General features: G+C 41.8%; 2 protein-coding genes across 2 annotated transcripts in view; both read right to left on the bottom strand.

The window, feature by feature from the left end:
* LOC306978896 (protocadherin-15-like) overlaps positions 1-23,066 on the bottom strand; it is a 227,941-nt gene that overhangs the window by 11,588 nt on the left and 193,287 nt on the right. The window contains exons 30-34 of the mRNA XM_079577603.1: positions 20,707-20,931; positions 20,432-20,520; positions 18,954-19,130; positions 17,821-18,039; positions 15,849-15,959 (exon numbers count right to left, since the gene is read on the bottom strand). Of these exons, the coding sequence (XP_079433729.1) occupies positions 15,849-15,959; positions 17,821-18,039; positions 18,954-19,130; positions 20,432-20,520; positions 20,707-20,931 (821 nt within the window). The remainder of the gene's footprint in view (positions 1-15,848; positions 15,960-17,820; positions 18,040-18,953; positions 19,131-20,431; positions 20,521-20,706; positions 20,932-23,066) is intronic.
* Positions 7,451-9,961, bottom strand: LOC306978887 (protocadherin-15-like). The gene has a single exon (XM_079577589.1). It carries the CDS (start codon positions 9,934-9,936, stop codon positions 8,188-8,190), a length of 1,749 nt encoding a protein of 582 aa, XP_079433715.1. The 5' UTR covers positions 9,937-9,961; the 3' UTR covers positions 7,451-8,187.

Below are 23,066 nucleotides of genomic sequence, written 5' to 3'. Positions count from 1 at the left end.
CTTCTGGCTGAGCCTGCGATCATGTTAATAGCTACAAGCAGAACTGTCCAAAGCAGCAGCGCAGTTTTTGACGCTGAGTTGCAATAATGGAGTGAGTAATTTTGACAGTCTGATTCGAATTCAACAGTGTCATCTTTCATACGAGACCCATAATGGAAAATCAAACCACGTATCAGTGTTTTCGCGAAAGGGCTTTCGGGGCCATTACGTGACGATAGAAGAACAAGCAGATGTACAAAGTCCTCTCCAGTCGCGAGGATTTGGAGAAAGTGTTGTAGTTTTGTATTTTTGGGCCGTGCACTGGGCAGAAACAAAATATATTTAGCTGGTTGAAAAAAAAAAATCAATGTCAGTTGAAGTCAGGGTCAAACTGTCCTTTCCAACTGGGAGCTAAAGCCCTCTAAAATGTTCTGGTAAGCCTCCGGACTCCACAGATCGAATGTGCGTTTTTTACCTTCACACAATGGTACCTGCTGCCCTTCTGCTGCTCAGTGCACAGGCCTGTTACCTTGTGTGACTTTGCAAATGTTAATTGAATTCATCCATTAGCAAAGCATTACACAAGGGTGCAAGGGTCTGTTTAGGGAGTTATTTAAACCAAAGCAAAATGAATTTAGCTAAAATGTTTTTTTAATTGCTTTTTTTATGTGTTTTATTATGTGGAGTTTACTAGAGACATGAAGTTTGCTCGAAACAGGTGAAATGGCAGCCTTACTTCTGTTAGTCTACTCCAGGGCAATGACAAGATCTCCTTTTCCTTCGCTCTCCTGCATTCTCTCCTGTTTTGTTCTGCAGCTGCAGAACTAACACACCAACTTCCAACTTGATTTGGTGCTGCATTTTTTTTGTTCACATAACACAAACCATTTAAATGCAATTGTAGTGACTAAGTAGTATGCTATATTCCTCAGTTACTATAAAAAGTCATGTTCACCTTATTCCGCCCCGCCCACTTTTGCCTCTTTTTGCTCATGACACTTGAGCGCGAAGCGCATTCATTAAGCGGAGAACGTGGGGAAATGTTTGCCGCTAAAATCTGATGTTGAGTAGATTGATTTGTGTAAAATATCCATTGTTCATTTGCACCAAGTTAAGACTGCACCGTTTCTCTGCGCAGCCTAAAAGCGGCTTTGTTTTCGCGTAGTAACTGATTTCCCCTTGACTTCTCCAGCCCTATATAAAGTGATAGGAGAAAAGGGCGGGCACAATTCATGGCGGCGCCCACGTGAACTTCCGGAATAAGGTGAATATGTCTGTAACTCGTTACTTTTGTCATACAGTTTGTTACCCCCAACACTGGGCAGCCGTGATACTAAAGGCCTTGTTCCACAGGCAGGCGTGAACCAGGTTTGGCAAGCTTTTCCATAGTGGAGGCCACAAAATTGTTTAAATTGGGAAAATAACCCATTAATATGAATTCATTAATTTTTATTTTCTTGACCCAAAAAACATTCTAAAGGTTTTTTGCTTTTTTTTTCATAAATCCTTTTGGGCAGACGTTGGTTATGGAAAAGGATAGTTTTGTTTTAGTTTATTATGATTATCATTGTTATATTATAATATGTGTATCTATTCAATATTCATAATGTGCGCACAACAGTTATACTGGAGGACGAACCTCTATTTCTGAAGTAAATTTCCGTTTCCGATGTTACACGGCTCCCCGAGGGCATAGAAAGACCACACTGAAGACCGCAAGTCTCTGTCTATTTCTGTTCCAAAGTTATGTCCTAAAATAGGCGATGTTGTAGATAGGGTTCAAACATTAAAGCACAATAGGGGGCAGCCTGGGTCGCCTATGCCTAGGTCCGGCCCTGCTCTAAGTGATTCCGTATCCCCCATCAGAAGGCAGCATTTGTCCACATTTTTTCTCATCGCGGCTTCCAAAACTTTTAACTGCACAGGTGCTCCTCTGTGGGGGTGCCTCCCACAACATCTGCAGGTGTGTGTGGTGGAAACAGAAGCGTGTGCGGGGTAGAGTCGAGTCGATACGTGCACATAGATTGTGTCATGCACGGTCGAGTCGCCCTATGGGGAATAGCGGCTTAATGTAGTTTATCACGACAGAGTATGAATGAATGTATAATTGTCCCATGTAAAGTGCTTTGTGACCATGTCTGTGAAAGGAGCCATACGAATAAAGTCAAGTTTATTCTCTCCGTCAGATATTGAATAAACTATATCTGATAATATCTGTCCACTAACCTGACAAGACCTTTTTTTTAGTTTTTTTTTTTAACATTTTGTCATAACAGATTCAGACAGTGCTGAAAATCCACGTGTCCCAAAACACACACCATTTATAAAATAGCAAAATAATGACAAATGAAAATGAACCGTTGAGTGACAAAGAAAAACGCCGGGAGACACAAAGAAACCAAATTACATTTCCGTCTCAAGTATTCAGGTGGGATAGAGAGAGACCCAGTCAGGAATAACACAAACAAATGAATGTCAGAGGAAGAACAGAGGCTGAGTCTGCCCATGTGTGGCAGCAGCATCTATTGTCATGTGAAAACAGGGTAATGAGCTGGTAAAATGAAGATGCATCACGCAACAATGACTTTCAGAGGACGCGCGCAGCAGACATTTCCTTAAATACATTCAAAATGGGAATAATTGTGTGTATTAATCACAGATAGGGACTTGTTCCTTTCTTCGTTCTTTTTTTTTTCTCGCATCTGCCATCATCCAGTCACCTTTGTATTTGCATAAAGACGGGATTACCGCAGCGGGATGAGTAGGTGCCTTGAGTGACACATGAGTGGAGAGGTAGATAAAAGTCAATGAATAGAAGCTATACGTGTGAAAAGATGAAAAGGAGCTATCTACAGAACAGCTTGGTACAGAATGGGCCTTTCATTGGTGCCATGTCTATATGCGTATGTGTGTGTGGGGTATTCGATGGGAATGCCAATCTGTAATCCGCTCAGCGAGAGCCAGGGATGGAGAGGGTGAGAGTGGGGTCGGTTGTATCAGTTGTGGCACACTTCAACAACATAATTTGAAACACTGAGTGAATACTTAGCGGGTTTTATTTGCACAGGATGGGGATATTAACACTGGCTGCTAAGAACTTTCGCCCTCACAGAAATAAGGTCATGGGTTTGATTCCCGGGCCAGATGGAAGGTGGTTCAGGGGGACAGATACATTCCTCTATGGGGTCAGTAAAGTGTAAATATTAGTCTTATCAGTCGTACGAGAGTTGTCAATCTTCTATGAAGGTTCTTGAGTCATCTTCTCAAAAACATGGGGGGTTTAGTTTGGCCAAGTCCCTCCCCTCTATTAACGGTTACTCTCACTTGTGGGTAAACAACTTAGTAGTAAGTAAGTAAGTAGGAAGTTGTGCTTTATTTGTCATTGTACAATAGTAAAATGAAAATAGTTAGTCCTGAGCTACTGTGGGCCAACCTGACCAGCATGTTTTTAGAGGTCGGGGAAACCATTGTACCTGGAGGAAATCTGGCTGGCTGCCTTCAGTGCTCCTCTGATCCTGTCCACCCTGTTTCAGAGCGTGGTGTCCTGCACTGGTCAGCTCTCCTACCTCCTCCTTCCTCTTCCTCCTGTGCAGCTCCCTCCCAAAACTGTCTTTCACCATCTTCCAAGAAGCAGTTTATCTGTTTTATTCTCCCGTGAACGTCCATTAGCCAGAACAATGGTGGAGATAGAAGCCATGTGTGGCTTAGCTGCGAGTCTTGCCCGGATACCTCCTCGTTTGTCCCCTTCTTGCTTCCTGTAGCGCCTCTTGTGACGCCTCCACTGTGCTGCAGCTGTAGGGGGGTCTCGGTGCCTCTTAGGGCCGTTCAGACTGAAACTTAGGTGTGAGTTCAGTTGTTCGGACTTGAGAGGCGAAATGTTCTATGCTTAAACTACAGAGTACAGAAGATGACTCAAGAACCTTCACTGAAGAGCAGCACAAAACAGCAATTATCTCAGCTAACCTCTTTGTTCTTTTTCTGATGTCGTGTGGCTTATGCTTCACTGTAGACCTCATAAAGCAGGATGTTAGCTTTGTTTTTGAGAAGGCCGCCCTTACAGAATTTCTGTTTTAATCTATTTTTCTTCGGGACTGGTGCAAAAGGTAGACTTGATTAAGACCAGTGGAGTTTTTATTGAGCAGCCTGGCATTGGTTTGAATAACAATGCCAGGAATTTTACCATTTAATTCGTCGTAACAGCATTCAAATTAGTCTGTTCATTGATTTGTAGATGATGGAAAATGATGAAAATGCTACCAAAAAAGTTTGAAGTTTTAAACCTGCGAGTCAGCTTTAAGTTCTTACCTGAATTTTGACCTCAACTGCATAGTGCAAAAATAGTATGCGATGAAAAATGTTTTTGGTTAAAAACAAATCTGTCCAAGGTCTTTCCGACTCTGCAGGGAAATAACTGTTTTCAAAAGGGTGTGGCGACCTTTGCTGGATCACCTGCCCGGTCCCCCAAGACTGTTTATTCTATTGTCAGCGTTAGTCAGAGGTAATCGCATTTTCAGATCCGCTTTTTTTCTCATATCAAACTCTCATCGCATTCACATTTACACTCTAAGAATTAATTTGACTGTCAAATACGATATACAAGCTCTCACATTTAACAAACGACATGCCAACAAATCAATGGCACCGTAATGAACACACTCTGGGCTTTAAAATGCACAGGGCGGTTCAGGGATTTGCGTATTACAAATAGTAGTAGTAGTACAAGTACACTCAAACCTGCGTGAATGGAGTTAAATACTACTCTGGGTATGTTTCTGAGGAGGAAACAATGTTATAAGATATTTGAACAATCAAATCCTAATACTGTGTGACTTCCATTCTCAAGCAGTGCTATGAAAGAGTGCTATGCTGAACCCACCTTTGCCTTATAGCTTTGAGTGTGGTGTCTGAGATAAGTCAGGATGCGTCCCTCTTGTGGTGACAGTCCCATTATTAGGTCCATCCAAAGCACACAGACAGTAAACGCATGGAGCCCGCGCGTCAGACATGATTGAGTCCCCGCCTCCTGTTCCCTGCACCTTGTCTAATGGCATGTATCAAAATTACACTCTCAAAGCGCACCTCTCCTCTGTCTTCCTCCTATCTCCCCGCACTGGCTGTATACGGCTCTGCTCTCGTTTACGGACAGCGCTTTGTCCTCCCGGCTATTTCCATTCAAGTCTTCCCAGCCCTTACAGCTTTCTCTATACTTCTTTTGTAGTTACAAGTCATGCAGAAAATAACAGAAATGCTTCAAGAATGTCTGAAAGAAGAAAAGAAATCCGTGATGCACTTGGGTTTTGGGCTAGAGAGAATAATATCCCTCTTCACAGCAAAAGTCCACCTATGCAGACTTTGGGGCTTTGGGGCTCATGTTTTGGATGAGAATGACAGAGGATGATCAAGTGCACTTGATGAGCAATGATATTTTCAAAATACTTTACTGCAAGGGTTACTGAGCAAAAGGAGAATGGACTAGATTCCAAAAAGAAATTGTGGCATACACAACGACATGGTGGCCTCAAAGAAAGAAGTTGGACTGTGTCTGAATGGATTTCCTCTGAGTGCAACAGTTTTCCTCCTCAATACAACATTCACAGTATTCACAGCTTTGTACTCTTGACTATGAACTAGGGTCAAGATCTGGTGATGGAAATCAAGTTATATTCTATCACCCACTCTCCCTTTACTATAGATATATCAAATGGACAAAAACAAACTAGTAGATAAAAATCCACCTGTCTGTGCCAAGAAAAAAAAGCTCAAAACAACTGTTCCTGGGTCTAATAACTTTTTTTTCTTTGCTTGTACTATTTGTTCAGTCTGTTGTCCCTTCTGACTCAACTCTCTATCCAAAATACAATGTGCTTTTCTAAACACTGTGAAAACAGCTCATATTCCCCCCGATGTCACTGATGTCTCTCTCCTCCACAGAAAAGGCAAACACAATAGAGCCAGATACAGGCCTATGTTGCTGCTTGACAAAGACTACACACTGAGAATGTTTGTCTGACAGGTGGCATGCTGAGCATTACGGAAAAAGTCGAATAAAGCCCCTTTTTTCTCAATCCATCCCCAGTGCAGGGGTCTCCTCACTGCAGGCTTCAAAACGCATGTGACTCTGTGTGCTCACACTAACACGATTTTCACACCGTTCCATTTGTAAAGGCTTGGTAAATACAGTATTTAATTGATATTTTAGAAACATTCACAAAGCTTTACCAAATGTGTTAATCATTTATAAAGAGGTGATGTATGTGCACTATCCCTGCTTCTGGTTAGGGTTAGGCACAAGTTAGGAATGGTTAAGGTTAGGAAAATTGTTTGGGCATATGATCTAAACATATTCATGATACAATGGTACTATTTTTTACAATAAATGATCAGCAAATCAAGGAAAGCTTTGGGCTTTAAATAATTGATCAAGTATTTATGAATGCTTTACGCATGTTTTATAGAGTGCCTTTTGTATTTTTCTGCTTGATGACATAAGGCGTCCCAATCTCCATCAGGCGCGCTTCTTCAAAGTTCCTCTATACATCTTTACATATAAATACTCAAGTGAGAAGTGTCTTATCATCAAAAGACTCTATAATACGACGCAAACAGCAGCAGGTAAAATATTTTCTGCGCTGCATTTATCAGCTGTGAATGCCATTCTATCGGGGCCATCTTTATTGACATTAAAGTGATGTTTATAAAGCTCTGAGCTGATTGAAGTGTAAAAGTGTGATAATGAGTCATCCACAGTGTTGCACTTTACAGTAAGTGCTCCAAAGATGGAAAATAATGAAATAAGAGGCGAAGAGGGAAATGAAAATAATGAAGCCGTCCACAATGTCATTAAAATATATTATGGAGGTGGCATTTGCTGCTTTGATCAACCTATGGCTTCTTAACATTAAACAACACATACTTGAAAGGAAGGGCTCTAGATTTTACTGAACAATAGCAAGGTTGATTTATGCACGATATGATGTAAAAACTGTATGTTTACATTCTTTCCTCGGTTCTTGAGAGAATCATTCAATCAGAAAGCAGAATGAGCCCTCGCTTTGGATAGCCAGATTCTACAGCTGTAACCAGTTTGTACTACAAAAGGATTATCTCACTACCAAAAATTCAAAACCACAAGTTCAAATGCTTGTGCTGCAGTAACGAGATCTCAAATGAGCTGTGTCCGACTCCTCAACATGCAGTTTCAGGCAACGCAGGTTCAGTTGTAGTTGTTGTACCATTTTCAAACCAGTGAGAGCAGATCCAACATTTCACATTTTGGAAACACGAGTGTAAAGGAGGACATAGTGAATAAAATAAGAACTTTATTTAAAGGAGATCTCAATATAAAGTATAAGAAACCATTAACAGACCTCAAAAGGAAGAAACGACAATGTGTGACAATACTATACATATTAACTGCATCTATATGACAATGACTACAGATGATGCAAAACTGTGAAGAGCAAACTGGCAATGTTTTATGTGGATCCAGTCCTGCTTCTAAATGAATGTTGTTGCATGCTAAACCTACAGTCCCAACAGGCTATTATAAAATTGATTTTAAACCAGACTACCAAAATGTTTGCAGACAAAATGCTTAGTCAAGTTGGCAGTTGTACATTTTTCATTACTTTATCGGATTGGTCTCATCAGAGATATCTCGTCAAACTCATATTTCTCATAATTTCTGTTATACAACTGATTAGTGAAAATTTGTTGCTGAAACGAAAGCCGGGACTGATGTCAGTTTAATGACCAGAGGACATTTTGTCACTTCCCGATGGATTTTGCAGTTCCCATCATCAGCTATTAAAGCCAATTGCCTCAGATTAAATTCATCAATGTCAAAAACCGACGTTCTGGGGAAATGTGTCTCTGCAAGATAATAAGTCATTCATCTGAAAACATAGTAATTTATGGCGGAAAGAAAATGTTTCAACTGTGCCGAGTTCGGGTCAACTCGGTGACCTCTTCGAAACTTTTTCACAATCTTCCATTGAGATCCAATTTCTAAGCAGTTTTGGTTTTAGCAGTCGAAACATCTTTCTCTGTGGTGCCATATAGGAAAGCGCAGCTGTAGCTCTAAATCATCAGAGCTTCCCAGTGTGCTATTTTCGGCAGCGGTCCCATGACGACGCACACACATTGTTGAAACATTTCCTCGTATGAGTTTTTTTTTCTCTTTTTTCATATAAGAAAAAAAGCAAAAGGCTAGAGATTGGTAGACTGAGAGGGGAAGCGTTTCTCCAGCTCCTCCACGAGTGAGTTCATATTTGGGTTGGGTTCAATTTTCGGAGCCGTCTGTTCCTCCGTCGCTCCCTCGGCATTCCCTTCTCCGCTTCCCACGGCAACCCCGTTCCTGACGTCTTCTCCGCCCTCCCCAGTTTTCGCAACGGTTATTGCGTCCAAAGAGTCCAAGGAGTCGAGCGAATCGATGGACGCCCGACTTTTAATCACCTTAATCATTGGGATCTGCTTTTGGTCGATCTGGCTGAACATGTTGGCGACGGACTTCTCGATCTCCGCGATGTTTTGGATGTTCTTCAGGATGCCTTTGAGCTCTTTGCGCGGAGGTTCCGGTTCCACGGGGAGGGGAGGCGGCATGGCGCGCAGGGCCACGGGGCGGAGGGTCGGCGCCTCGGCAAGGGATGGCAGGACGAACGTCGAGGGCCGCCAAGGTGAGGGAGACGATGGGGGGAGGGGTGGCGGGGGAGGCGGGGGAGGTGGAGGAGGCGGCGGAGGTGAGGGGGCCTGCGGTGCTTGGCGCTTCGCGTGATTGGGCGTGGAGCTGGTCGGGGGCGGGGAGGTCGGCGCGGACACGGGCGGCGGGGTGGACGACGGCGGGGGAGGAGGGGCGACGCTAGGCGGAGGGGGCGGCGGCGGGCTGGACGGCGGCGGGGGAGGAGGGGCGATGTTCGGCGGAGGGGGCGGCGGCGGGGAGGAGAAAGGCGGGGGCGGCGGCGGGGGAGGGGTGCAGGGCGGATCGGGAATGATCTCCAGGTGAAGGTGCAGCTGCTCCTCTGAGGGGTTGCCGCCGAAGCGTCTCAGCACGGGTGGAGTGGGTTTGTGGCTCGGGGGCGGCGTTCCTTGGTCGCTGGGGGTTACGATGATACACGGTGGGCCGTCTTTGTGCATCGGAGTGGAGAACTTCTGATGCTGAGGGGATTCTGGGAAAACCGAAATCAGAAAGTCCGGCGACAAAGACCCTCTCGAGTCTCTTGTCTGGCGCTGCCTCATCTCCTGTAGCGCCTGTTGCTCGAATTGCCTCGCTTGCTCTCTGACCGTCAACTTCGGTTCCAGACTCTGACTTCCCATTAAATCCAAATCCAGTCCATGTTCGAAACCAGAATCCAGCCCCGCGTCTTTGCTTTCCTTCAATTCTGCCTTCAGCAACTCCAGCTCCCATTGCACAGGATCCATCACCACTTGCCGTCTCAAAGCGTCGTACATGTCTCTACGGTGCAGCCTGGTCGGGAGAGTCCAGCTATGACTGACCCCCGATCCCCATCCCATATCACCGTAGCTCCCGAACCCAACGTCCGCATCGGAACTAAGTCTGAGCCAGGCTTCTCGAAGACCTTTCCTCGCGGGAGAAAAATGGCCGAGCATATCCTGTCTTCTCTGGCTTTTGCCGCACATCTCTGGGCTACTCAGGGTCCCGTCTTCGTGGTAGATGGGGTTCTTGATCGTCAGAGGGTTCTCGTCGGAAAGAAAAGTGATGTTGGATTCGGATTTGGGCAGTTTGTGAATCCCGCGGCCGTTGGCGAGGCACTGCTTATGGGCTTCGATGGCGCGGGTGGCAAAGTCCGACAGTAGGCGCTGGCGATCGCACTCGTCCAAGCTGCCTGCACTGCCGTGGTTTGAGGGACTGGAGGATGGGCACATGAGGAGAGGACAGAATGAAGGGAGAATGGTGAAATGGCATGCAAAATAATACAGGAGGTGAAATAATAAAGTCATGATCCATGGGTTTCATATGATGTCAAATTAGGAATAAAACTCAAAACCCATGAATCAAGCACACCAATCAGGCATAATATTGACCACAGATGCAGATTACTAGAATTGTGGCTGCAAGAGAAACATTGACCATCAAAGTGTTTGGAAGTTCCTACTATCAAGGCAGATATCTATGGTAACATTCGATTCCCAATTCAATTGTGGTTGTTAGAAAGACAGGGTCAAAACATTTGGTAAGATGTAGCTCCAATTACAACAACTACAAAAACACAAAGTGAATGCTTATTAAAATTAGTTTATCATAAAAATGGTCATAACATTTCTTATTGGCTTTCAGAGACTGGTGGTAGATGGTCTTAATGTTATGCTTGATTGGTGCATAAAAGCTATTACAAGAATGAATTGCAACAACTAAACTTGAAAAGATATGAGAGCGGCAGGTCACATAAAGTGAAGTAGATTAAATGAAAAATGAATCAGATGGAGCGGCTTTTAGACAAATCAAACAGACTTCACATTATGAGACAAATGAGGACTAGAATGAAAGGGAATAGATGAAGATCTGAGGTGATTTGTGTCGTTTAAATAGCGATAGAACGCTTAAGAGATCATTTCAAAAGACAAGGGAAGAAAAACAAGTCAATTGTACAAAGAAGTTAGATCCACTAAGTGCAAGGCATTGAGAAATATAATGGTAGCTCCAATTCGCCAATTGTTGACAAGGAAGTGGATTGGTTTTCTAAAGTACAAATACTAATTGGTCTCATGGTGGTTTGTCTTGGCAATTGTATCATTTCTATTGCACAAAACAAGTAACAAGCATAATGTTACTGTCTACTGAACTGCTACCAGCACCACATTTAACAAACAAAACTACTGACACAAGCCAAAAAAAGGGTTCAGCCCACTCACTTTTGTCTGTCAGTCGGAGATAAGACAGATGAAGAACAAAAAAGAAGTGTCAATCAAAACATGACAGGGAAATTATACTACATTCCGTTAGAGTTGCAAAAGAAAAGTTGTGTGAGACATTTTGGTGCCATTTGACAAAGTCTCTCTCGTTGCCCTAATCCATACTGCCGTGGCTGAGCACAAATGATGTCTTACTTCATTACACTGCATCATTTGGATGATACACAGTCCCCTCTGGCGGATCATCAGAAATAAAGCCAATACTACTGTCCAAATGGGCTTACTGTCTTCATAATCTGGGGCTTTTCTGTCACTTTTTTGTAACGTTAGTTCTTGCAACAACAAGAAGTTAAAGTCTTAAAAGAGTCTCTGAGTCTTGAAACTCTTTTCTCAGACTTGTAGAGAAGAGTTCAATTCTTAGTTTGCTTAAAGCCTTAAATACATTAGCCGGTCCACCCATGGTGCCACCCATGTGAAAAAATAATTCAATAAAAAATGGACACGCCCCTGGCTTAAAGCAATTAGATCAGTGAAATCTCTTTGGAAACTCTGCTAGTCTCACTTTTGCAAAGGAGAGTAATCGTGGATATATAGTTAGATAAGTTATACACATTAAGGCGGATATTAAATGGCAATGATATGGAAAATAGTGCCGAAATTCTCATCTGGCGCTCTGCAACCTGCACACTCTGTACTCTCCACAACAATTACACATGCACTGAAGCTCATCAATGAAATTAATTATCGCCCAAGGTGGTCTTCATAAATCTGTGCCTACATTTATTACAATTATCTCAAATTTTGCATTTTTTTCCTTTTTTTACTCCCCCAGCCGATGTCTTGTAGCTGCCAACTCCAAGGGCTGCGCATCGACTTGGGGCGTACAGTCGAAAATCCCTGTTGTCATTCGGAGAGATAGCCGGTACCATCTTGCATGCGAATTGCTCTTATGTTAATGGGAAGTGGGGGAAGCCGTATCAAGGACAGACAGGAAACCAGCGATGCATGTAATACCGATAAGAGTTCAACTTCTTTGCAGCGTCGGGCTCGGAAATTGGAAATTAACTAACTGTGCATTGCCTTGAGTGGGTGTGTTAAATGTTTAGCGAAAATTAATAGTGTCTCAGTGCGGCTTGGCTATTAGACAGGAATTTAACCAAAGCAGCGGAAATGGGTAATAAGACAATTTAAACATGATTTTCACGGATACACAGAGGCATGGTGAGACGAGAAGACATTAGCATGGATCAATTTTTTGGGGGGAAATGTAGTTTGATTTCACCTCTGCAGAGACAGTGTGTGTCTTGTTTAAAAAGGTCAGGTTTTATCAATAATTGCACAAGAGGGGAAAAAAAAACTGGCAGATCAACTTTCTTTGGAATCTTAATGATTTAATGACAATATTTGAGGTCATCTCCTTGGAATAATAATATGCACTGGAGAAAGTTTCTATTTAGTATAAAGACATCTTCAGTTATACAAGGGTGATTATGAAAGTTATTTATTATTATGATATAAATATACAGTAATTAATGAGAAGGTTTGAATGCCAAGTCTAACTAAGCAAGATCATGTAACTGCAAGAAACAATAATAGACAAAATACAAATGACTTTATTTTCTTGTCTTGTTTTAACACAATGTACTTTCTTAAAGGGATATTTCAAGATTGTTGACATATGGCCTCATTTCCGTGTTCCTTTTTTCTGGAGCTATTTTTCTTTGTTATTCATGCAGTTCTTATATTTGAAGAGTTACGTGGCGCTAGGCTTGTGCTAGGCTAGCGCATTGCTATGGTATCAGCTAGCCTGCATTAAAAACAGTCTGACCCGCTCCCACAGTGCACCTGAGGCAAATCACTTATAACACCAGACTAACCATATAAATGTTTGTGTAGATAGAATAATTTTTGGAATATAACTGACCTTGCATCACATGAATGATCACATTTTGAGGGACTATTTTCTAGCAGATCACTCCGCCGCCGCATAGCTTATACAAACACGAAGCTGATGCTGCTCAAATATAAGGTCTTTTAAATGCGAAATGGTTAAAACTACTCTATCGACACAGACATTTATATGGTTAGTCTGGCGTTATAATTGATTTGCCTCAGGTGCTCTGTGGAGTGTGTCAGACTGCTTTTAATGCAGGCTGATATCGTAGAAATGCGCTAGCCTAGCACTAGCCTAGCACCACAAAAAGAACTGCTTGAATTACAAAAATAATATCTCCAGAAAACAGCAACACTCCGGATAACTAGGAAAAGAGGCCCTATGTCAAATATCCCTTTAATCAACTTTTAAAGCATTTACTTAGAATGTAAGTGTGTTTAGACATACTCTAACCAAGTACGTCATCTCAGTTGTAGAGCGGGCGCAATGATATCAAAATGCCATGTCGATATAATCATGGTATTCAACCCACTGTAAGAGTTTATTGGAGAAATGGTATTGTAGAATTGATCCTATTACTCTAGCACTATTATTTCAGCCTCAAAACAAAGGCCCTGTAATTCTCAGGGATTCTTTTAAGCACGCTGGTGGAAAAACTCATTTAGGCTTAGGAGCAGGCAATATTGTAACAGTCCATGATAACACTGTGAGACTTTTGACATCAAGAAGCACCACACAGTTATTCTCGCACCTCGATCTAAACAGAGCAGATCATATTATAAACTGCGTCCCGCTGCGAGTGAGTGCACCAGTTTCGGAAACTTTTCATTGTCGGCAGGTTGTTGTTTGTGCGATTTGTTGTCTTTCATCAGGATTCATGAAACTTTCTCTAAAGCCATTGTGTATTCATTATCAACTAAAGGTCGCAGTTGAACGTGTCATACTTTGTAAGTGTCCCCATCATTGTTTTGTCAAAGCCATCAAAGAAAGCCATTTCCGAAAAGATAAGAAGTTGTGTTGCTGCTTATTTACAAAGAAAGTATAATTTTTTTTGCTCCATCGCTGAATATATTTGAATGGTAGGAATATTGGTATGCATTACAAGAGACCGGCTGACAGGCAAAGAGCTGAATGTCACTGAACTTTGAGGAGATAAAATTGCGGGGTTTATCTGAAGCTGTTAATGCGTTTCCTGAATCAGAGCTTTGTTTAGTGCTGCTGTGAGGCTGGGCTTCGAGACCGGCTTTGATTAATGTGAGATTGTTTCATTTATTCGGGCAGAGAGTGTCCTCCGGACCAGCGGAAATGTAAATAGTGGAGAACATAATCCAGCCCGGCCAAAAAGTCACTTTGGTGGCTTCAAACATAAATTTTGAGGACAATTTAAGTATCAAGACTTGATACAGTTAGTTTGATATTTTAGCTTTTGACTTTTACTACAGATCCTCATGCAATACTTGTACCTGTACTCAAGTAAACACACTGTAATATGCAGTCATTTAAAGCAGAACTAAATAACTTGTTTACCTTAATAAATCCTTTTTGTAGTCCCTCTGGGAGACCCAATGCACCCTGATGGAATCACGAAGAAAAAGCTAATAGGCTAACAGACAAAGCTAACTGTGGGCTAGCACCATTTTAGCAATGTTTACAGCCAACTTTGAGTGAAAAAAAAAAAAATCTCCATTGTGTAATTGGGTTGTGGTAGAATGTACAATATCCCTCTCTCCCTTTGTCTTTTCTGTCAGCGTAGTCTTTACTGTCACGATCAATTAATGAGTAAAAAAAGCGCAACATACTACAACACCTGCAGTGGCCCTTTTGGCCTCTAGGGGCATGAGTTACTTAGTTCTGCTTTAATGTATTTATGTTTAGGAAAATTAACAACAGATGGGTTTGCCACTATTTCATAAGCACACCATACTACCAACTACCAACTACCAACTACTACTACTACTACTACTACTACTACTACTACTACTACTACTACTACTACTACTACTACTACTACTACTACTACTACTACTACTACTACTACTACTACTACTACTACTACTACTACTACTACTACTACTATTGATGCTGACACTACGCCCACTATCAAAGAATAGCCAATATACTTCATTGACTTTTGGTTAATTTTGTTCACAATAAGAGTCAAAAATATTACTCGATCGAAAGCACTTACTTTTATTACCTCAATGACTACAATTGATATTTTTGATTGTGCCACTATTTGACCCCTTATGTTACTCCCTTTGCTCCTCCTATAAGTCACTTGGGTGGTTTCGAACCAAAACATACTAGTCACTAATACTGGCTATAATACTCTTGACTAGGGCACAATACTTTTAAAATAGCATCGACTGCCTCTCCCCATTACATTCAGATGCATGTCTGCTTGTGCTTTGAGTCTGTCATTAGTGCTAGACCACTGAGAAGGCGGATGAGAGCTGATCAGTGACCTGCAGAGCCTCAGACACTGGTTCACTCATGTCAAGTTCTGTTTACTGAGACTGCATACGATTTAAATAAACTGTCAAGTACATGCTTCATAAAAACCTGACTGTAAGTGCACACATACATTTACGTTAATAACATTGTATGTTAAGGGAATTTGGTTTTACTAAGTATAACAGCTACTTTTATTGTGGCTGTGTATTTTCCTGATGACAGTTTGTCTGTATTAAAGGAAAATCTTTTTCCATTTTTACCCCACATTTTCGTTCTTTCTGCTATACTAACAACAAAATGCTGCTTCCACAAGACCTCTTCAAAATCTGAGCGACATTCAGAGCAAATTCCGGCAAAAACTATAGTAACTCATCTAGTTTCCAATTTGATGCATTGGTGGTGTTTGCTAATTATTTTAAGTAATGATATTTTTATAATCTGTTTCCATGTTTCTGATTAACCTGAAGACCTTCCTTCCTTAACCATTCAGTTGCTCGGTTCTGCTCAGACTAAACTGCAAATAGCTTGATCTTATGAGCCTAAATTCAAAAAACACCCCCCCCCCCCTTCGCCCATATCCACAAATCAAACCGTTTTGGGAAATAATCATCAGGCCTGTTTAACTGGAAAAGTAGTTTGACACTGCACTCACATGGCGTTGTCTCCCAGCTCCTCGTACAGGTTGTTGGCCATGCCCCCTCCAGGTTTCCCTGTTGGGAGAGACATCTGGATACGGGCCGTTTTGGCACACTCCTCCTGGCGCCTGCACAGAGAGAAAGCAGCACGGTGAATTTGACATAGGCTACGGCAAAAAATAGAACACAAGAAAGTTGTCGCCCTACAATGGAAGTGGCAAATGTTGAATTGTAGTTTAGGCTAAAATTGAGATATTCAGTAAGAACTAGCACAACACCTGAGGTCATTTTTGGTGAATGCCCACAACCCTCTGACCATATTATTTCTCGCGCAGCGTTTGACATGGTTTGACAATCCAATTTCCTAAAAAAGAACCAATTATATTTTTTAGACCATGCACTTACAGTAGTTTGGTAAGCCCCTCAAACACAAGGTCACTTTGCCCTTGTTATTTGGGTTGGACGTTCGATTTTGGCAGCAGCCTCAAAGCTGATGATCGCCCCCTTTCTTGGAATTAATTTCTCTGATTACGCTCCGTCCTTTACGTGTCACCGCATGGGCTCATCTATTTTACAGCGCGTCCAAAGTCAACACATAAATCACGGCCTATGAACAAATATTTAGCTCAAGGAAGGCATTACTTACTCTTTGAATCTGACGTGCGTCCGGGCGGAAGCAGACGAAACAAAGACAAAGAGGAGGAATTAGTCATTTTTCCCTTCATAAATCATGCAATTGTTTGTGTTAGCGGTAATATACAAGCGAGGTGGAGACAATTGGTCTTCATTACGGTCACTTAGAAACATAACAGACCACTTAGGACTGGTTTGTCCGCTTCTTGTGTTAAATCATCTTTACAGTATTACTTGTATCTATGTGTATGTGGAGACAAATTACATTTATAGCCTTTTTATGATGGTTAGCTTAAAAAAAAAAAAAAAAAAAAGCAGGTAGACTTGGCGCAGTGGGACATGCTGCCATGCTAAATCACATGGAGAATGAGCAGTGATGAGAAATGATAAGTAGCGCCTAAGGACGTCCCTGTGGGAGACACTGCTGTCAGATTCGTCTACAAATGTGGACTGGCCCTAAAACATTCATACGCTCATTAATTATATGGACTCTGATGGTTTATCAAATATGAGTGGGGAATACAAGAAGATACTTGTCACTTATTTATTTTTTTATTTCTTGCACATCCCATTGGACAGCAAGAGCTTTTTGAGCCACTGTCCCACTCAGGTAGAAGTTTATCACAGACCCAAACTTTTACGAACGTTCAGAAACAGCTCAACTGTGATTGACAGCAATGGAAAAGGTCTGCAGTTAGTGTGTAGGCTCTAATAAAAGAGATGTATTCTATTGTAGTAACAAACTGCTACATAATAACATACATATAATCAAAAGAGGTTTGAAAACTTTCTGAACCCACTGTATATAACTGCCTGGTGCAAGCCTTTGTAGAGCATCAACATGTAAAAAAAACTACAACAATTAAGTGGCACTTTTTTTGCATAGTTTGGCTGGTGGTGCGACTTATATATCAAAATATATAATTTCACATGTTTTTTTCACACTGACCGCCGCTAGAGGGCGCTCTAGGTTTGTGATGCCGGGAGAGGCTTGTAAACGGTGCAGTTACGCCTCCATGCCTGGGTAGATGCCAAGGCTGGTGCGACTTATACTCCGGAGCGACTTATATATGTTTTATTCTTCTTCATCATGTATTTTTTTGGTTGATGCAACTTGCACTCCAGCGCGACTTATAGTCTGGCAAATACGGTAAATGGATTTAATATCTTGATGAAATGGAAACATGTTGTGGCCATGGGGATATCAGAATTAGTTGTTGCATAAAGGGTCTTGCATGTGTGCTACAACCAAACCAATTCTGTAAAGTAAATGAACATATGTTTGACTTTGAAACTGTTGAATAAAACGATCACCCTGCATGGACAGAGAAGAAGTAGCTTTGGACGTGTACTCACTGTTTGTATGTGACCACTACGATGAGTATGGCAGGAACACAGCAGATAATGATGATGACAGCCAGAGCCAGCAGCGCGCCCTCAGTGTAGCCCACCGTCTGCACAGCCTTCTTCACTCCGCTCACCACCTCAGGAGTCCGGATCTCCAGGATACGACCACCAGCGGGCATAAAAGGTTGGAACTGTCTATTGATGTCCAACAGCTTGCCATCCAGAAACCTTTGAAGAAAAAAAAATGTTTGTGAGTAATATCACCTTTTGGAAATAGCTAGCGTTCACAATAGGCTAGAATTGCTGTAATTTCAGATGGAGGGCAGGGGCAACTAATTGGGCATTTCACGGTTTTAGAAAGGAATATCTCCAAAAAACAAATCACAAATAATGAACAATATCATTATTTGTTTGTGATTGGGTCTAAAATTTCACATTTGAAAAAACTTGTGGGCTACTGATTACAATTGCATTTTGAATCAGAATCAGAATTGTATTTATTACTATTGTTTGAGAATGTTAAATGTTAAAATTACGTATTTTCCTCCTCCTACATATTCCAGCCATGTCCTAATGTATAGAATGAGCCCAGACCTGCCTCTAAAATCGTGCACTGTCACTCATGCACATTCTTAATATAGAAGTTGTAGTTACGCGTAAGACCTGAGGTGGCAGTAGTGAGTAGGCTATAACATGACCAACTCGCATCGAGTCCCTTTAAGTGGAGAAAAAAAAAATCCTATACTGTATGTGACATTCTACCAAATAAATAGAGACTTTTGTTTCATTAAGGTTACTTTTGTTGGTGAAAATACCTAAAAAATAAAACATTTCCTGTGTGTGGGTTTGCTTCTCCTCAGACCCGACTTGAAACTCTGCAGGGAGCGGGACGACACCAGCTGGTTACCATAGAGACGTTATTGTTTGGCTTTAAATAAGGTAGCCAAACATTTCTTTGGGTTAGGACATCTTCCAAAAATGGGTACACTATTTGTGCGAGCATTTGTTTATGTTTTACTATAGTTTACTCCCGTTTTCATTGCTCTTGTGGCCTAACAACCACTATGGAATGTTCCACACTGTGGCTTTAACAGGCGAATTGTGTTTGTAGATTTCTTTTCTATTTTTTCATTTGTTCGTACTTAAATAGTTCCTGTCGCGATATGGCCCTGTTGGTCATCGGGTCAATAGCGTAAATCATCAGGTCAGACTTGGAGTAGTCTTCCAGCTCCATCCCGTCGCCGTAGCGCTGAGGTCCGATAGTTTCCACCATGACTTTCGCTCCAGGGATCTGGTCCTGGACGTGGCGCTCCAATATGCTGCACAGAATGAGATATTTGGCGAAATTAAAACACATCCAGTGGTAAACCTAGAAAAATAAAAGCGTCACAGCACAAAGTAGCATGCAGTTGTAGTTCAGTTTTGAATTTTTAACCAAGGTCAGTACAGAGAAATGATTAACTACCAGTGGAAAATGAAAAGAAAATGATTTAGCTACAACCTATTTTCCATTTTTAGTCCTTGGGCAGGTCACTCACACACATTAATAAAGCACGGAATATAATACAAAACATCCCGGATACAAACTGACCCGCTGTGAACAAAGTAGTTGAGGTAGTAGTGAAAGACAGAGCAAGATTAATGCACACTTTCATAATTGTAAGTGTTTTAACGTATGCTCTTCCTTAAATCGAAATCGAGTTTTACAGTATTCTACCCCACGTACATCCCACACATAGACCTACATAGTTACACTGACTCCATACTGAGACATATTGATTCTCTCCCCAACAGAAATGCTTTTTCATGTTTTAACTGCATGTGCACTCCTGTTGACTCCGGTGTGTACCAGCACCGCAGCAGGAGGTGGGAAAAAAGATGTACACATTTTGAAAAATCTCATTATAAACTCCACAGGGCAGCCACGTCTTTAAAGGGAATGTCATCTACTCTTGACTGAAGTCCAGTAATCTCTCATGTATGACACCCTGCAGAGGATGTGGTGCTTAGTATTGTATGGAGAGATTATGTTTCGGAAAAAGGTGTCCAAGATGATTTCCACTGACCACTCTGATAGTAAATAATGTCTGTGGTGGTAATACAATCTGGCTAAGAAGCATAACAAAAAAAACTGCCAACATGATCTGCCCAAAGACATCAGCTGAGACACCTGAATATACTGAATGACTCTTGTGACATTGCAGGATCGTGCATGGAAACGAATCAACGGAGAATGCAAAAGGCGAACACAATAGTGTGTGACCTGTTTGTTTTTGGTGGCAACTTTCTACAGCTACGAACGCTGCAAGGCACCACAGCCACAGTTAACTCCAGCTACTACATTGACCTCCACCAAAACTACTCCGATGACTGTATGTACTGGAATGATCGCAGAAAAAGTAGCATTTCTTCCACCCACATCTGATAACAAAGCCGGCAAACAAAGCATAGTGATTTATGCTTTGGATAGAGGATTTGATTTCCCCACAGCAACAATTATGGCTTAAAGAAAGCTGCGCAAAATCGATACAAAGCAACTCTTTTATATAGAATCATTTACTAGCACTGATAAAACTTTCATTGGACAAAACACCACCCTTTATGGCCCAGCCGATCTTACCTGAGTAGTCTGTCTTTGTTTTTCTCCACAGCAGTTGGGGGAACGTTTAATACGACCACCTGCATGTCCAGCTGGTTTACAACAGACACCTACCAAGCGAATAAACAGTGAGCAGCTGCAAACTTTAACACAGAAGTTTGCACAAAAGACAATTGGCTCATTTGACATCGGGAGTACAGTAAGTAAAAGACAATTGAAGGTTCCATTTGTTAATCAAGAGGATGGACAGGAAAATATGCGATGTTTCGGAGAGTTTTGAGATGCAGTAACTTTACCACTATTTCCGCCTTGCTGCTGTGCCCGAGCCCGTAGTTGTCAGTGGCGACGACTTCAAACTTGAAGTAGGACCTCCTCATGTTACGGTACATTATGGCGGTCTTGACCACACCGGTGAACGCATCGATGACAAAGCCGTCCTTGCTGGCATCTTTGGAAGTCGGCGGCGGGATAATCAGACGGTACAACATAGAACTGTAGTTACCAGTGTCTTCATCCACGGCCTGGAAAGACGTAGCACAACATTAGGAGAATTAGGGTCTGACATACTGCGCCATTTTAGTGAGGTGCTCCGTATTGTTTTGTATTTTAGGTCTGTCTGATCGATGTTGTGCACGTACGATACAGCAGGGGGTAAAGTGGTGTTTTGAGCCATATCCAATAATCTATTCTGTCTGCCCTGGCTAACTATCAAGTCTCCCTCATTCACACTCGCTCTCTCTTGCAGACGCAGGAGCAGGCAGCCATTGATTTATTGCAGTTTCTTTTAAAAGGCTGGAGGAACAGACTACAGATTTAGCCTTGGAACACCCACCGCATCAGAGGCAATGATAAGAAGACGAAATACAGGTGTCTATATGCAACACAGGGTGAGAAATAGGCAAGTGGCTTTTTATGTGGATATGTGGGTAGTATGCACAGGATAATGACATCCATCTGAAAAAGAATATCATAATAACTTAATTACTGCCTTGTATAGAGGAATGATGACAAGAATGAAAGTTTGATAGGCGATCAAAGGTGTGACGGTTTAGAACTTGTTGAGTTCACAACACCACATAAATCCAATGCCGACAGCTTGTTTCCGCATTTCCTCTAAACATAGTAGGCAATTCAAACTGACATTTTATAAAGTGATTGGCACATGATCTCACTGTACTGCACCTTGCCAAAAAATTGCTCATTATATCTTGAATCCTACCTGACAGCAGCTCTATCTATCAATAAAAAAAACCCCATAGTGAAATAGTGCTTTCGACATAAGTCAAAACAAAGATCCGTAATGAAATGTCAGTATGTAAATTTACAACTGTGAAGAAATTAACTTTGTGTTAATTGAAGAAGTAGTTTAAACCGCGCATACAGTAATTACCGAAGTTCCATCCACACCAACTAAAAGAGCATTTTTAATTCCGCACAAAATCGAGATTCATAATTATACACCCTCCCAGTGTCATTCAGTTTACGGCGGAAGACTCGATTACAAAATAACAAAACAAAAAAAAAACACCTAAGAATAACAACAGTGCGGAGAGACAAAGACATGAATAACAATCGACACACAATGCCTGAGCCTCGCAGATTTTTCACACAGGTCCTGTCAGTCCGATGAAGCAAATCGTAAATTATGTCTTCAGACTCAGGGCGACAGGGGGCCATTTCCATTTTTCAGTAATTGCATTAGTAACGGAAGGCAAGGTCAAAAACAGAATCATTAGGGTGTTCGTAATGTAATTTTTGTCAGCATGGCTTCCAATAAATGTATTCCGGGGGAGACCCGCTCTAATACTTAACTTCATTTGACCACCTAGTCAATTAGTTGATATTACTAGATTTTTTGCACCAACTTTTTGACGGGTCTTATTCCATATATACAGCTAATAGCAATAATGAACTAGTAAACCGTTAAACCTTGCGGATCACTTGAAGATGCAGTTCCCTTTACTGATTGATTTCGTTTTCTCAGAGCTTAAACAGTATCATGCAATTTCATCTGTTGCAATAGAAGTTGAAACCCAGTCAGCTTGAACCCTGTGACCTGCTCAGTAAGTATGAACTCCGCATGTGCTCCTGTCAGCTCCTATTCCCTCAATCATGCCTGACCCTCCTCCACCTATAAATCATGTACATCCTCCCCGCCGTTTTCTGTCCTTTTGAGTTTGTCTCACAGCAGGATGCTAATTATGATTACCCAACGCCAACCCAATTCATATCCTCTCGAGAAATGATGTCAGCTACAGACTTTTACACTTAAAGGAGGGCCTGTATTTCATTTGGACGCTACATTTGTTTTGCATTTAAAGAGGCCACCATTTTTTCCATACTGAGATATGTTCTTACCTGAGACGACTTGATGCGTACCTGTCAGGTCTTTGTGCGTCACTCAGTCACGCAAAACGACCAAAGATGTTGCTAGCATTTAGCCTCTCCCAATGTATTCCCATAGCCTCAAACGGGGGTGAAGTTGGAAGCTACAATGCTCTTCCACGGGCACGCACAAAGACCAGACAGGTACGCATCAACTCGTCTAAGCTCAGGTAAGAACATATCACCGTATGAAAGAACTGTGTGCCCTCAGTCGCGCAAAAAAGACCAAAGATGTTGTTAGCATTTGGCCTCTCCCAGTATATTCCTATAG

This window comes from Gobius niger (genome assembly GCF_951799975.1).
Source record: "Gobius niger genome assembly, chromosome: 19".
Taxonomy (NCBI): Eukaryota; Metazoa; Chordata; class Actinopteri; order Gobiiformes; family Gobiidae; genus Gobius; species Gobius niger.
This window is presented reverse-complemented; position numbering and strand designations above follow the sequence as displayed.

Coding starts and splice junctions, on each gene's coding strand:
- LOC306978887 (XM_079577589.1), bottom strand. CDS start 9,936: ATGACTTTATTATTTCACCTCCTGTATTATTTTGCATGCCATTTCACC.